General features: G+C 36.3%; 1 protein-coding gene across 1 annotated transcript in view; it reads right to left on the minus strand.

Annotated features, from left to right (window-relative positions):
• The window catches only part of LOC144438727 (neurobeachin-like), a 236,538-nt gene that overhangs the window by 135,160 nt on the left and 84,928 nt on the right, over positions 1-16,450 (minus strand). Inside the window, 16 exon segments of the mRNA XM_078127879.1 lie at positions 778-816; positions 3,482-3,645; positions 4,333-4,513; positions 5,178-5,331; positions 5,908-7,415; positions 7,737-7,929; positions 8,999-9,122; positions 9,610-9,691; positions 10,392-10,500; positions 10,861-10,953; positions 11,595-11,692; positions 12,536-12,678; positions 13,489-13,657; positions 13,879-14,031; positions 14,857-14,965; positions 15,544-15,686. Of these exon segments, the coding sequence (XP_077984005.1) occupies positions 778-816; positions 3,482-3,645; positions 4,333-4,513; positions 5,178-5,331; positions 5,908-7,415; positions 7,737-7,929; positions 8,999-9,122; positions 9,610-9,691; positions 10,392-10,500; positions 10,861-10,953; positions 11,595-11,692; positions 12,536-12,678; positions 13,489-13,657; positions 13,879-14,031; positions 14,857-14,965; positions 15,544-15,686 (3,462 nt within the window).

Raw genomic sequence — 16,450 nt, forward strand, 5'->3', positions numbered from 1 at the left:
CCACAGAATGTACTTACCCTTCCAGTTTTGTGTTACATACACATACAGCCAGATTCACAATTGGTGTATTATTTTTATATCAATTGTGTATGTAATAATATGAAGGTACACAATATCATGAAATTAGTTTAGTTTGTTCACCAACTATCATAAATTATTTCATTTCAAATATTTGTTTCAGTTATGTTGTCAAATTCACATATAATCACAATCATAACTATGCAAATCAGATGCATCCCAGATTAACCTTTAACCTTTAACATTTGACCCTTTTGTAAAAAGTATGAAAAGACCAAGAAGTGAACGTCACTTCTATATGTTGATGGTAAGCTACAATGCACACAGTGAGAGAAGTATAGACAAATGCAGTGTCAGTTGACAACTAGACTGTGTGGAGAGATGATGAAAGCTGAGATTCAGGAGGTGAGAGACCAAAGGTGCACAGAATTCACAGACACACACACACACAGAGAGAGAGAGAAAAATAGTAAAAGTATTATAAGAAGCCCTCGCCTACCAAATTGCGGTTTTATGTTCCTGCTTTCTAAAAGAATCTAACAAGCATGTGTCATGGTCTTGATGGGGTGGCCAGGCAAAAAATAATGAAGCAAATATGCTATGAACTACCAACTCAACTTATTGTCAACAACCTTGCAGGCTGCACAAAAAACAATAGTAATGATATGTTTGAACTTGTGGGGGCGCTGTTCAACAGCTAGATGATCCATGGCAATGAATAGATAAACTGATAAATGAACCAAACATAAAAGAGACTACCTGCGAAGTCGATGAGGTAAACTGTCCAACGATGACAGACTGATGCCAAATCAAAGTAAAGAATGAAGAAAAAAATTCAAGTAATAAATCAACAGTATTTGGGAACATGCACTACTTATTTATTAATGACTTACTTAGAAACCTGTACACAAGACAATAAAACATGGGAAGGCATAACAAAGGGACTATTAATAAATCATGCTAGTTTCATTAAATTATCACAACACAGCCTTGCTGCAGTAAATAAAACAATGAGTTGGATAAAAATACTTTTTTGATTCTTTTTTTCTTTGGACCACTTAGACATAAATGTCTTTATTTACACTTGTTCATCATAGGTTTGACTTTGATTTCATAGTAACACCTGATACTTAGTCTATCATTGATTTCATAGTAACACCTGATACTTAGTCTAACACTGATTTGCTGACAGACACAGTATAGCATTAGTATAGAGTAAGTATCATAGAAAGACATAACAGACATAACAGGTGTTTGAGAATTGAAAGAACGATAATGTTTATAGAGATATTGAAAGACCCCTACACTGCACTGGTACTACTTTGGCTAGTATGCACCTCACAGATCCCTACATTGCACTGGTACTACTTTGGCTAGTATGCACCTCACAGATCCCTACATTGCACTGGTTCTACTTTGGCTAGTATGCACCTCACAGATCCCTACATTGCACTGGTACTACTTTGGCTAGTATGCACCTCACAGACCCCTACACTGCACTGGTACTACTTTGGCTAGTATGCACCTCACAGACCCCTACACTGCACTGGTACTACTTTGGCTAGTATGCACCTCACAGACCCCTACACTGCACTGGTACTACTTTGGCTAGTATGTACCTCACAGACCCCTACACTGCACTGGTACTACTTTGGCTAGTATGTACCTCACAGACCCCTACACTGCACTGGTACTACTTTGGCTAGTATGCACCTCACAGACCCCTACACTGCACTGGTACTACTTTGGTTAGTATGCACCTCACAGACCCCTACACTGCACTGGAACTACTTTGGCTAGTATGCACCTCACAGACCCCTACACTGCACTGGTACTACTTTGGCTAGTATGCACCTCATAGACCCCTACACTGCACTGGTACTACTTTGGGCTAGTATGCACCTCACAAACCCCTACACTGCACTGGTACTACTTTGGCTAGTATGCACCTCACAGACCCCTACACTGCACTGGTACTACTTTGGCTAGTATGCACCTCACAGACCCCTACACTGCACTGGAACTACTTTGGCTAGTATGCACCTCACAGACCCCTACACTGCACTGGTACTACTTTGGCTAGTATGCACCTCACAGACCCCTACACTGCACTGGTACTACTTTGGCTAGTATGTACCTCACAGACCCCTACACTGCACTGGTACTACTTTGGTTAGTATGCACCTCACAGACCCCTACACTGCACTGGTACTACTTTGGCTAGTATGCACCTCACAGACCCCTACACTGCACTGGTACTACTTTGGTTAGTATGCACCTCACAGACCCCTACACTGCACTGGTACTACTTTGGCTAGTATGCACCTCACAAATAAATGTCTTTAAATTTGTGCTGTTACTTTACTCAAGAAAACTCCAACTCCAAGTTAAAACCAAGAAGAAAAATTAGGGGTTTATACTTAACAAAATTTATCCATATTGTATATGAAAAAAAAGACATCTTGTTTACAAGGGAATCAACAATGTATTATTTTCTGAGTTAACACAATATTTGCCTGTTATACTGGATTCTACAAGGTCTTAAAACTTGGTCCCCAGAGTTAGCACAATATTTGCCTGTTATACTGGATTCTACAAATTGTTAAAACTTGTTCAAAAAATTCCTGATTATTTTTCTTGATTTTAACTGAGAAAGTGTCAGAGTTTTCTTGTACTTTAGTTACTTTTGATAATCAGTACCAGTGATATTATATTATCGTTCTTTCAATTTAGAAATTCTGAAATTCATTTGAAAGTTGTATCGATAGTTTGAGTACAAAGCTGTGAAATAAATATGAAGTTAGAAAATCAGTACTCTGTGAACATAGATTAAAGTTAGTGACAAGTATTATATATATATACAGACAGTGTGCGTGGTACAAGTAGAAACAATCAAGGCTCATGCTTATCAACCCATATGACCTTTGACCTGACCCTTGACCCATCCAACCATTTTGTGAAACCTGTCATTTAAGTTGATGTTAATTTCCCCCAAGCAAGAATGCTCATTTTTCAACAGCTGCCTTCTATGGCTTCAATAGTCAACATTTTATGACCTTAGTGTGACCCTGGAGCAATCAGGGGTCATTTTGTGAATAAATTTACTTTGAATTGTAAACATTTCATTCAATTGTTGTGTTGTTGATTGCCACAAAAGCTCTTCCAAGGAGAAAGATTTACAATTTTGTGATGTAAACCTCTCATTCACACTGAATAGTTATATTTTAACATGTAAACTTAGTTCACATCAATGCCAAATTCTTCAGACATAGAATTATTTTTTTAAATTTCAATGCCCTATATTAAAAGGACAAACATTTTTTAGGGTGATAAAAAAATACAATGTATGTATTCTTGATAAAGCAAAGTTCAAAACATACAAATTCTCTCCTTTCTGGTATACATCCATTAATCTATTCTATTTTATTCTAATCTATTAATCTAACTTAGACAGTGACATTACCTTGGCAGAAGGCTGAGTGCCTTCAATAAGAGATTCAATACGTTGTCTTGATGACTGCTTGGAGTCAGACATTTCTCTTGGGTTGACGGGTGGTGGTGAATTATTAAGCCTTGGTCGATTTCGATAACGACATTCTAAACAATTACGGATGGCACAACAACAGGCTGAAATAGACAAACAAATGATGTACAAACTTAAGTCATCTTTACTGTCTTAATTTGCTGGGGTTTTTTGTTTGTTGAAAGACTCAAAGTGACTACTAAATATGTATATGTATTTCAAAATGTCTACGAAAGTTAATCTGAAATCCAATGGAAAGGTTAATGATTTTGAACATTACATTGAAAGAGGTTGACATGTAAACAGACCATGTATGCAAACATCACCCAACAATGAAGTCACAAAACATCAGAAACTAAGATGGTCATTTATGTTTTTGTATTTCATATACTGAATTATTGGGCATAGGGATATGATAAATAGGCTATTAGTATTAACAATTATAACACATTGTTTTCATATAGCCTTCACTGATTGGCTTAGAACATGTCATGTGGTATGGCCTAGTGACCCCAAAGTGACCTCAATTTGTATACACAGCATTTTGTATTTTCCCTAGGGCACTATTACAGTAGCATGGGAGTCCTACTGGTGACTTGGTTTGACTATGTAACTTGAATATTTGCCTGGGAATGTGATGTGTTATACGACACTTACTGCCAGGCTATGAGGACAATAGTAGATGTCTTATTACCCTGAGGGCTGTTTCAAAATGCAGCAAACTCATGTCACTATGTTGAAAGGTAACACAAAGTAATGGAGAGGTGATATCAGATAACAGATTATCTTACTTAGTCTAAGACATTGCCTTAAGATTCCTCCCTGTGACATATTCTTCTCTGCTTCCAATTCAGCAAAGTTTTGATTACTGGCAAAGACCAAAACATCAACAAGATTCATAATCCTGTGAATGAATGAGATTCCTACTTCTAGTGGCATTCCCTGGGTTGGTTCTATAATGTCTGGTTCACTCTGTAAAATAGTCAAAGTATAATAAATTAGAATTAGAAACAACTGATGATAATCAATACTGCATGTAGTCTAGCCACTAGACTCTAGAACAATTCTACTAACTTTAAAGGTGACCACAGGTTGCAAAGGTGTTGTCGAGAGCTTTGCACCAGAGGTAATGTCATTCTTGGCTTTTGTTTGGCAACCTTCCTAGCATAGATCCAAGGTCTTGTTACAAGACTATAGTTTATGCAGTTTCAAAGATCAAACATGTCTGATATGAGCCCCATTCAATCAACTAACATCAATAAAAAGTAACTTCTGTTTTAGAATGGCTTATAGTCAAAGCAGTTGAAACTGTGATTTTAGAATCATATGAACGAAGTGTGGCAAATAGCATGACCAAAAGTTATACTATTTATATGGCCTGTTTCAAATGGACTATTCACTTTTGATACCAAACAGACACACAAACTACACCACATTTATGACTATATTCATTGCTACAACATCACCACCCAGCGGTAGACCAAATAAAACATACAGATTGACAAAAATTGTTGTTGATCAAAACATTTAAACTATTTCTCAAAGATGATGTAATCTTTAATCTTGCTTTATGGATTGGACTATACATCCAAGATAATATAAGATAATCTCTGATAATAATCTGTTGATAACTTACACTTCTAGAAGTAGCTGATGATAATAATGGCAATATACCACCACATGAATAGATGAGATTATCTGAAATCTGTGAAACCATCTGAGTCACATTTTGGACAAAGATCATGTTCTCACTGGAATTCACACAGTCTATCACTGTTTTGGTATTTTGACTGGAAAAGAGAAGAAGAAACAATGTTATCTACAGTTTATGATAGAAGGACTGCATGTCATCATGTAAGAGATTACACTAATTACACTACACTAGTATTCATTCATTCATTCATTCATTCATTCATTCATTCATTCATTCATTCATTCATTCATTCATTCATTCATTTATTCCTTTCATTTTCTTGTTGGGACTGTGTTGTTAATCATGAACTCATTCCCATCACATAAAACATTAGTGTTCATCACATCAGCACAGACCTTGTACAAATGTTGCCATAAAGTTTCTCTTTGATCATAATAAATCACTTCTATTCCCCTCCCCCCCCCCCCTCCCTCATTTTTGAATGTTTTCTGATATGAAAATATAAGTCAAGATACTACTTTCAATTTGAGGAACAAAACTGATGAAATATTTGTATTTAACAATTTGTCAACTTTTACTTCAGAAAGTTAGCCATTCTTCCATCCCTAATTTGAGGAACAGTGCATTCATCCAAAGATACAAACTACTTGGAATATTTCAAAAGTAAGGATAAAGTGGGGGGGGGGGGGGGGGGGGGGCTATAGGTTCTCACCTTCTCCAGACTTGTATATCAGTTTCTATTGCAAACAATAAATCTGACATCATTCGTTGATGCATATGAGACCAGTTAAACTCTGGTATTCTATATGGTACTCTGTGTGGACCAGGACTGAAATGTTGTGAAGGATGCACTCCGGTTCTTGGTCTTGCCCCTGGCTGCAAGTATGCCCTCTGTAGGTAGCTATTGGTAGTCTGCGTGCCCTGCTCTGATCTCACACTTTGAGATGATATAGGACTTTGAGAACCCTGTGGACTCTGTGAGTATGAAGGACTGAGAGAAGCAGCTTGACTTGGTGTTTGTGATGTGCTAGAACTCTGTGATGGTGTTGCACTGCTACTTTGAGACACTGCAGAACTGCCAGATGGACTACTGACTTCAGTGATACTCTCACTTTGAGAAGTAGACATGGATTTAGTTGGTGTTGTTTCCTGGCTGGCTGTTTCCATACTCTCCTCACTCTGTTCCCCCTCTGTAGTAGAAGTATTGGTAGTCGCTCCATCTTCCTTCTCACTGCTAGCAGTAGTTTCAGTCTCATTACCAGTGCTATCTCCACTTTGAGTTTTCTCTGTATCTTCACTCATTGATTGATCCTGCACTTCTGTCTCTACACTCTCATCATCCTTGGCAACATCACCATGATGATCAGATACACCAAGATCTTCCTCCTCCTCTTCATCCTCCTCCTCATCTTCTTCTTCTTCTTCCTCTTCATCTTCTTTCTTCTTGTCATCACTTTCCGTTCCCTTCTCTGTCTCATCAGCTCCATCTTTTGGCAATTCTCTCTCTTTGTCATCTTCTACAGTTTTTGTTCCTTCACCAAGATCTACTTCTACTTTCTCTGCATTGTCTTGAGTACCATCAGCCTCATCTTCCTTTGACTCTGAAGTGTCTATCTTTTCCTCTGTCTTCACATCACTATCATCTTCTCTTTCTGTTTTCTCAACCTCTGGATCATCCTTTTCCTTGTTTGTCTCTGACTGTATCTCTTTTTCTGACTCGCCTTCAATAACTTCTTTGCTGGTATCATCCATTAATTCCTTCTTCTCTTCAACCTCCTGCTGCTGTTTATTATTATCTGCATTCTCCACAACCTGTGTTTCTCCTTCCAAATTTGTATCCAGTCCTTCAGCAGCTCTTTCTGCTTCCCTCTCTCTGATGACAGTTGGGCTTCTTTTACTGGCGTCATCTTGGAACTTGTTGACTTTTTCCACCACCTGATCAATAACACTATCTAAGAAATCTTTGACTTCTTCTTCCCTGGTCTTTACAACTCCTTCTCTGTCTCCATCCTGACCATCTTCAATCATGATGCAGTCCAAGTCACCACCTGCCATCAAGGCAAGAGTACTGACAGATGTGTCTGGAGATAGATCTTCATGGTCGTGAGCATTGACGGCAGCTGATACACTGTTAGGTGCAAAAGGTGGTCTACTATTCTGCTGTTTCTGATACTGCTCATAAATTCTGGCTAGCTGTACTTTGTGGTCTTCAAAGGACACCTGAAACGTAAACAAAGTGGTGTCCTCTGTCAACCTACTTAGCTGTAATCACAATTCTATTGTATTGACAAGGCTTCTATTGATGAATGTACAGTAAACTAATATACAGTAACTGGACTATAAATTCAAACCTCCATATCTTCATATACAAATCTCAAAGTATGCTTCTTTGAGGAACACATCATTTCTTGCTCTCACCATGGAGTGAACAATTTAACCAGCCACTGGCACAAAGCACCAATAGCAGAACATAACAACAGAATATTAACATGGTATAGAAGCATTCTAAGCAGAGAGTATACCATCTCTGTTTGTACTTACCTTGGAGTGTATAATTGCTAGTGTGTCCACCCATACTCTCCATCCACCCCATTCATACTTCATAGCATGGTGTAGAAGCATTCTTAGCAGAGAATACACCATCTCTGTGACTTTCTTTTCATCGTCATTCTTGGGATAAATGAAAGCTAAGCCTAACATCCAATCCTGCCATACTGAACATTGTAGAAGAATTCTGAAAAAGAAAGAATAGAGTGACATTTTGTGGCTTTATTGTTATTGTGGGTACTGGACATTGTAATAGGCCATATTCCAGTTATTTGCTTTGCAGTCATTTTTCAAATACATGTCACAAGAGCCCCACATGAAGAAATACTAGGGCTAAAGTGATACAGCAATACTAGGGCTAAAGTCATATAGCAATACGTGAACAATGCAATAAAATGTGGCTGCAATAACTCTGAGTTAGCAGTTACCACAATGCTTTGACTGGTTGAGAACATGCTATCCACTATTGCCATTAAAAACTGGCAAATGATGATTTATTTCATGGATGAACGTGTAGTCTCTGAACAGCACTCCTAGTGGCCAAACTATGAAATCTTTTGTTTTTTTGGTAACCAGAATATAGTGTACTGCTGCATCAAAAGCTATTTGCTATGATTTTAAGATCTAGTTACTTTTGCTATTCTCAAATTTGACATCTAAGTTCTTGCTACATTTACAGCGTTAAAATGATCACTTCAACGGAGCAAATAACTTAATAACAAAGATTTATGTTGGCCATATTCCTGTGGGTAATATCACAGGCACTCGAATCAATGTGTATGATTTAAAAAAAATAAATATGTATGTAAATAAGACTTCTTTACATACATATTTTTTTTTTAAATCATACACATTGATTCGAGTGCCTGTGGGTAATATAACTTTCATCATATGTGTTTGTTTGGAGGTTGTAGAATTTTAATCACATTGATAGCTACCATTGGTTCACTAAAATGTCAAATTAAGATTTTGGTTCAGTATTTTATAAACAAACTTGCTGTGCCACGACCTACTTAAGATCAGTTGTCAATTATAAAATAATAGACCTATCAGATAAATAGCGCCCTCTGTTGGTACATAATTGAAGAAACGCAGACCTAGAAATTAGGTACCGGAGCTTGTCTTTAGAACAGTATTATTTCAGAAAATAAAGGCACTCTAACACTTTAGGTGTTATCCAGTATAACACAACATATGCCACCAGAGGGCGCTATAACATAATCAACCGTGTTCCCTGCAACATCTACATTTCTTACCTTCTGTTTTCTCTACTGTGGTTGAAGAGAAGGATCATATCTGATAAAAACAACTTCCTCACTTCCAATGATTTGTCACTTGGTGCTGATTGTCTGATCAGCTTGGCAATCACTTGAAATAAACCTGATGAGATTGGAAAAGAAAAGTTAATGGCTTAAGGTTAATAATCCACTTCAAATTCAAACTGTAGGTTTACCTCCAGGTTGCTATGGGATTCTAAACCATGTTTCAGAAACCTTGACAAAGACAAAATAAACTCAATAGTCAATTTTCCGGTTCCAACGCTTATGTCGTTACATTTAGTCTTTTGTCTTTATTACATTTGAAATAACATTTTCATGAGGAAATTATGGAAAACCATGTTAACCTCTTTGATTATGAGTGATATTATAGAACAAAGACTAAACACCATCAATGACAGAGAGGGATTTTACAGGTGAACCCAGCATACAGTCAGGTGACAACCATCCCACTGAGTAGCACAGACATTGGAGTCTCTCACACGTCTATGCCTTAAACACATCCTTGCAGTACAACGTTGACAAACATGTTACAAAACACTGACTATAGAAAAGAATACCTTTCCATAATATAAGAACCTTATACCTACCTGGATTCATAACTCTATAGGTTCTGTCCATCTCAGGATGTCTACCCTGAATTATCTGTGTTGTTACTCTTTCAGTCAGAATCTGTACACATAAAATAATGTACATTAAATGTGTAAACTATTATAGTGATAGAGGGCATGTATCTGAAAACTTTTCTTTTTTCAAAGAGAAGTTGTGGAGAATTCAGGGGTGAGTAAATCCAGTAGTATGAGGACCACTAATTTCTTTTTACCAAGCAACTTATTTTTCACTATGTCTAGTCTGTTGTATCACAGAATTTGAAAAGAAACCAGGAGACCACACCAATCAAATTTTCATTTTAAAACATCTGGACCACCAGATCTGACGGCAGGACCACTAGATTTTTTTAGTCATTGGTTTTGGAACGACCAGTTTCACACGGTAATTTGTAAACATTATGTGCACAATTCATCAGCCACTGACATTTTCTGTCTTATAATTAGATAAATGAAAATTAATAATTTCAACTGATGATTAAAAATTGCAAAGTCACACACAACAATTTTAACATGTCTAAATAAAGCAAGTTGTCACTTTCTTTGATGGTTAGAACTTCCTTTGTTGTTTGCCATTCCTCATGTCAGCTGGTTTGTGTGTTCTTTCTTACCTCAACTTGTTTGTTTGTTTGTTTTTTGTTCTTTCTTACCTCAAATCGTTTGTAATTTACTTTTAAAAAAAATTACTTCAAATAATGTTTTATTCTTTCTTACCTCAAATTGTTTATTTGTTTGTTAATTCTTACCTATTTGCTATTTCTTACCTCAAACAGGGCACTGTAGGACATGACAGTGAGACAGTTATTATTCAAGGACAACCTCTCCCCTAGTAGTGAGTACAAACTATGACTATACATAATGTCAAGTTTACGTCTGTAGGAACAAGAAAAATAGTTAAAAGTAGTAATGAATACAAAATATGACTGTAGTTTACCTGTTTACATTTTACTTTGTTTGATAAACTAATCTCAAAATGATTATAGAATCAAAATATATGGTCATCATTCAAACTGTAGAAATATGTGCTATAGTGGTTATAGCGCCCTCTACAGTTTGTACTATCCACATCCTGGTTTTAGAGAAAATACACATCAGGCAGAAATAATAATGTTTTACTGGAAACTGTCATCCTTACATTCTGTCAATATTAATTCTATCAAAATTTTGTGTTCGTGTAATGATTAATTCCATTTTTATTTCTACAACATAATTCAGTTATTTATCCTGACTTACTTGTGAGGCATTTTACCAAGGAAGAAAGCCAGTGTCTTCATTGTCATGACTCTGACAATTTCATCTTTGGACGCAAGAAGTTTGTAGATAACCCTGTAAGAAGACAACAAAATGTTTTAGATCAACAAAATAATGAAGTAGTGTTAGCCTTTCAAATATAAACCTAAAACTGTTGGGACCATTAAGCTAGTACCATCGTGTTGCTATGTCAACAACACCATGTTGCCATGCCAACAATAAGGGTACATGATATTACCTGATTCCATTCTTCTTGTCAAAAGCTGGTACCATTGTGTTGCTATGTCAACAACATCATGTTGCCATGCCAACAATAAGGGTACATGATATTACCTGATTCCATTCTTCTTGTCAAAAACTGGTACCATCGTGTTGCTATGTCAACAACATCATGTTGCCATGCCAACAATAAGGGTACATGATATTACCTGATTCCATTCTTCTTGTCAAAAGCTGGTGCCGTTGTGTTGCCATGTCAACAACAATCATGTTGCCATGTCAACAGTAAGGGTACATGATATTACCTGATGCCATTCTTCTTGTCAAAAGCTGGTACCATTGTGTTGCCATGTCAACAACAATTATGTTGCCATGTCAACAGTAAGGGTACATGATATTACCTGATTCCATTCTTCTTGTCAAAAGCTGGTACCATTGTGTTGCCATGTCAACAACAATTATGTTGCCATGTCAACAGTAAGGGTACATGATATTACCTGATTCCATTCTTCTTGTCAAAAGCTGGTACCATTGTGTTGCCATGTTCAGCCATCAATGACAACAACATCTGTAACACATCTTTTAGATTCTCATCCTGTTAAATGTAAGAAAAAACGTACATTTATATTTCATAAATTTTACTTTTTTAATTTCTTCCAATCTGTCAATTACAAAGCACATTAAAAGTTATACAAAATTTATAATTCCATATACCTTTTAGAACATTTGAACAATTGACAAGCAGAAAACAGTCAAAATTAATCATGATAACAAAAATCAAGTAATCTAAGTCTTCATCCTTACTACATTGTATCAACAAAATATCAAACTGATTCACAAACTCCTCAGTCCAAAACAGATCACTGAATCGCCCAGACTCAAGTGTATCACATACATAAATTGAGATAGATACAATATGGTTACTTGGTCTACCCACAGACCCTCCAGTACCCTCGTGTAGGGTCTATGGTCTACCAAACTATAATAGCGGAAATCCAACCTTTGGTCTAATACTAAGATTGACGCAAACTAAATTTATTGGTGTTCAATGTGGTAGATTACACAAGTGGGTGATAGCGGTTCCTCTGTTGTGTGATTCTTATTACCCTCTGATCAACAAAGTGTAAACATTGGATGTCTAAAAACAGCTAGCACTGCAAGTTCATGGAACTCTAAATAAACTAGTTTTCAGAGACACTTCCCTAGCTACTGAGACTACAATTGAACGAACATCCATTCAATAGATTTATCACGGTTGCTTTAACATGTTGCGACAATACTTTTAGTTTGTGTCTATCTTAGGAAACTGAAGTCTCAACTACCAGGGTAATATCAATGACCTAAGGATGAATGTGTAATTCAAAAGATAATTCAAGCAAAGGTAAATAGTAAACAAACCACTACATCCTATTTTGAATGAGATTGTATTATTTCTCACCTCATGAATAGTAACCAGATAATTCAGTAAACTCTGTAGTTCCTCATCATTTGTATTTCTGTCTTTCAAAATCAACTGTTTAACCATCAGAAGGAGAAGTGCTCTTAATGGTTTCAACTCTTCACGACTTGGTCTTTCACCATCTACACAAAACAAGACAACAATACACTTCACAGAACTGACACATAGTGGCAATTGTAAACTGTAGTCTGTTATGTAGTATTGACTACACTGTATACTATATATAATCAACTCTAATAATAATAATAAATAATAATATTTACTGGTCTAAATAAATTTGGAAATTTTTTTGAATGTTAGCACCATAGTGTTACCACATAAAGAGATCTGCATTGTTCAGTAGTATCAAACTGAGTATGTCTTCTTCCATACAGACCAATTAATATGTATCAACCTAACCATGGTTCAGCAGGTTTCAAGTTGAACCCAGACTGTAGTGGTAAGAGGCATACATATGTATGAGCTAACTGCTTGGCCATCTACAAACCCTAGAATTTCTACTATGAATTTTGACTTGAAAATTTCAATCTTTTAAGTCAGTGCATATGTCACAATATGACAAGAATTACTCTATTAGTATTCTTCATTCAATAAAGTCATTAAAACATTTCCCCAAGTTTGATCAACACCAGAATCTCAAGTAGGTGATCAAGGTCTATACAAGACAAACTGAAATGTCACAAGTGTACAATTTTGCTGTTCCAACAAAGTGAATATATTTCACCCTCCAACAAGAAATCTAATGAGCATGTTCTGAAAGAATATATTTATCAGTCCTTGGCAAATTCAACATTTGCATATCAAATTTGGTTAAGTTCTTTCTTTTGAAGAATTCATCAATAAATGAATATGGATAGGAATATAAATGTGAATATGAATATGAAAATGTTTGACCTATGACCTGCCAGGGTGACAAATGTCATGCGACTTACCAAGTCCCTTGGGAGTAATTCCTGACCTGTCTTCAGGGTTGACAATCCAGTAGTAAAACTTCAATGCATGCATCAACTGTAGTACTGTACTCACTCTACGAATGCTGGTAAATATAGCTGTCTGACTTATAAACTCTGTGGCCAAGTAGGTATACAGGGCCATTTGTACCTGTTAGCAAAAAGACAATAGTGTTTGTAAATACAGCTGCTGCCACCAACACAGCCATCATTGTCATCGTCATGGTGACCATCACCACCATCAATATCATCATTATAATTGACATTGTCATCATCATCATCATCATCATCATCATCATCATCATCATCATCATCATCATCATCATCATCATCATCATCATCACTATTATCAAATTTTACAAGAAAACTTACCTTAGCTGGTGTAAAGACCCACAGTGAAGGGTTGAATAGGATGTGGTCCACCATGTTCTTGAGTAGTGTCATCCCAGTGGGTAGTCTGTTCAGATATTTAGCTAAACCCAGCAATGAATCTAATACTGCTTCTGTTATGTGATGGGTTGATGCCTACAATGGAAATCAACATGATATGGTTGCTATAACAACTGTACAGTCATAATATTAGACATGATCAAGACTGTTATGGTTGCTATAACAACTGTACAGTCACAATATTAGACATGATTTGGTTGCTATAACAACTGTAGTCATAACATGATTTGGTTGCTATAACAACAGTAGTCACAATACTAGATATGATTTGGTTGCTATAACAACTGTACAGTCACAATATTAAACATGATTTGGTTGCTATAACAACTGTACAGTCACAATAGTAGACATGATTTGGTTGCTATAACAACTGTACAGTCACAATATTAGACATGATTTGGTTGCTATAACAACTGTACAGTCATAATATTAGACATGATGAAGACTGGGGATCCAGTTCAGATCAGGATTAAAATTTAGAAGTGAAAAATAGTTGAATATTTTGAAAATCTCCAATGTACATTATAGTCTGATCTTTCTAGTAGCTCCCACTAAAAAGCTAGATAGACGTGCTGCCAAAAGGAGTACAGTATACTTTTAGTGTGTCAGAGTCTGAAATGGGGTGTGTTTTGAGTCTGTTTTATCTGAAAAGGGGTCTTTACTAAGGATTCAAAGTACTTTAACATGTCATAGTGGAAATATGTAACATTGGGTGTCAATTATTTATGTGATTTCTGATCTTGCTAGTCATACATTTATACCATTCCTGAGAGTACTACCCCATCCCAGTACTACCCCATCCCATCCCCACCCTACCCCATCCCCACCCCAACCCCACCCTACCCCAACCCCACCCCTCGATAAAACAAAGACTAAAGATAGGATATTTGTAGGGCTTACCTTCTGTAAGAGATAACCTAATATAAGGAAACCTTTGACTTGTATCATCTGTTGTTGTGTGGTGACAGAACTTCCTAACAGATCACACAGCAGTGCTAATAATGTAGAACTAAACAATACAGAAGAAGAAAAATCATTAAAAATGACATTCTGAAAAAGAGATCAGCTCACACCTAGACTTCATATTAAAGATAGTAAATAATTTCAGTGATAAAGCATACTTGATCATCATCGCAAACCACGACCTCTTTAAAGGCACCAAAACGCACCGTCAACACCATCATTATTTAAAATTGCCGTCATTATTTCGAAGTATGACGGAAGAAATAACAGCTCTGGTTTGTGAGAATGCACTTGATTGGCATATCCATGATATTACAGAACAATGTTTGATGGAATTTCTTTGAAATTGAATTTTTCAGCTATGACACTTCACTTGTATATATATAACAATTCTGTGGATATTATGGTCCAACACATGTGACTGCAGGATCTCATGGTGTTTTTTGTCAAAATTGAATATCTTTTCATAACCTTTTCAGTCCATTTTCTCACACATATATTCAAAATTTTACATCTTTGCTTTTCATTTGTTCAAGAGGAAGTATATTGCCTGAGACTTTAAAACACACATAAAGGTCTTGTGACTTTTCACCTTTGACCCTTAACCTTTGACCCTTAACCTACCATATAGAATGGTCAACTTCCCCTTCCCCATCTCTGTTTTGTTGGGTGTAGTCCAGTTGTGTAAATAATGGAAAGAGCACTTGTATGCCGCCAATGGAATGCAATGCACTGTGGATGGAATGAGTTACAATGGCCTTCACATCCTGCAAACGAGAAAAGTAGAATTTGTGTAAAATTCCAAGAGTACAATATTTCAATTTGATACAGTCAAGAAACTTAACATCATTTCAATACTGCATGGTCAGTCAGAACAAAACATTGAGCAGATCAACTTTTTTTTATTGTGATGAGTAAAACACATCATGGCCAGCAAAACATTTTGTAGCTTTCTGGCTTGACATACAGGTTTGAATGACATTCTGACCACTGACAAGTCAAATAGCAAAGTCTCTAGGCTGTTCAATATATCATAGACATATACCTGGCACAGTATATGTTTTATGTACTGTATTAAACTATGTCAGGATTAGGTAGCTTGCAATGTTAAACAATGACAACAAAACACACAATTTGCTAATATTTATATCCCAGGTAGAAGTTTACACACACATATATATATGGAGTCTTGTTATTTCATAAACAACTGTAATCCTGATTTGTGCTGATGACAGTAGAAACCCAAAACGCATATATTAGTTGTAGTGGTTAGGGTTTTTTGTTTGTTTTTAAAGTAGACTCCAAAATGCTAATGTGAACGCTACATAGATTATGGAAGTGCTACTAATGACTGTATCTCTATGTCTACTGTTGTACATATAGAGAGAGTGAGAGGGGTTGCCATGGTTACATTATTATGTAATGCATGAAATCTCCCCATTGCACTGAAACCTCTCAATGTCTTTAATTTTTAATATTTGTATTATCACTAACTTAGGTGTAGCATGCACCTTGGATATAAATATTGATC

The sequence above is a fragment of the Glandiceps talaboti genome, chromosome 8 (genome assembly GCF_964340395.1).
Source record: "Glandiceps talaboti chromosome 8, keGlaTala1.1, whole genome shotgun sequence".
NCBI classification, from domain to species: Eukaryota; Metazoa; Hemichordata; class Enteropneusta; family Spengelidae; genus Glandiceps; species Glandiceps talaboti.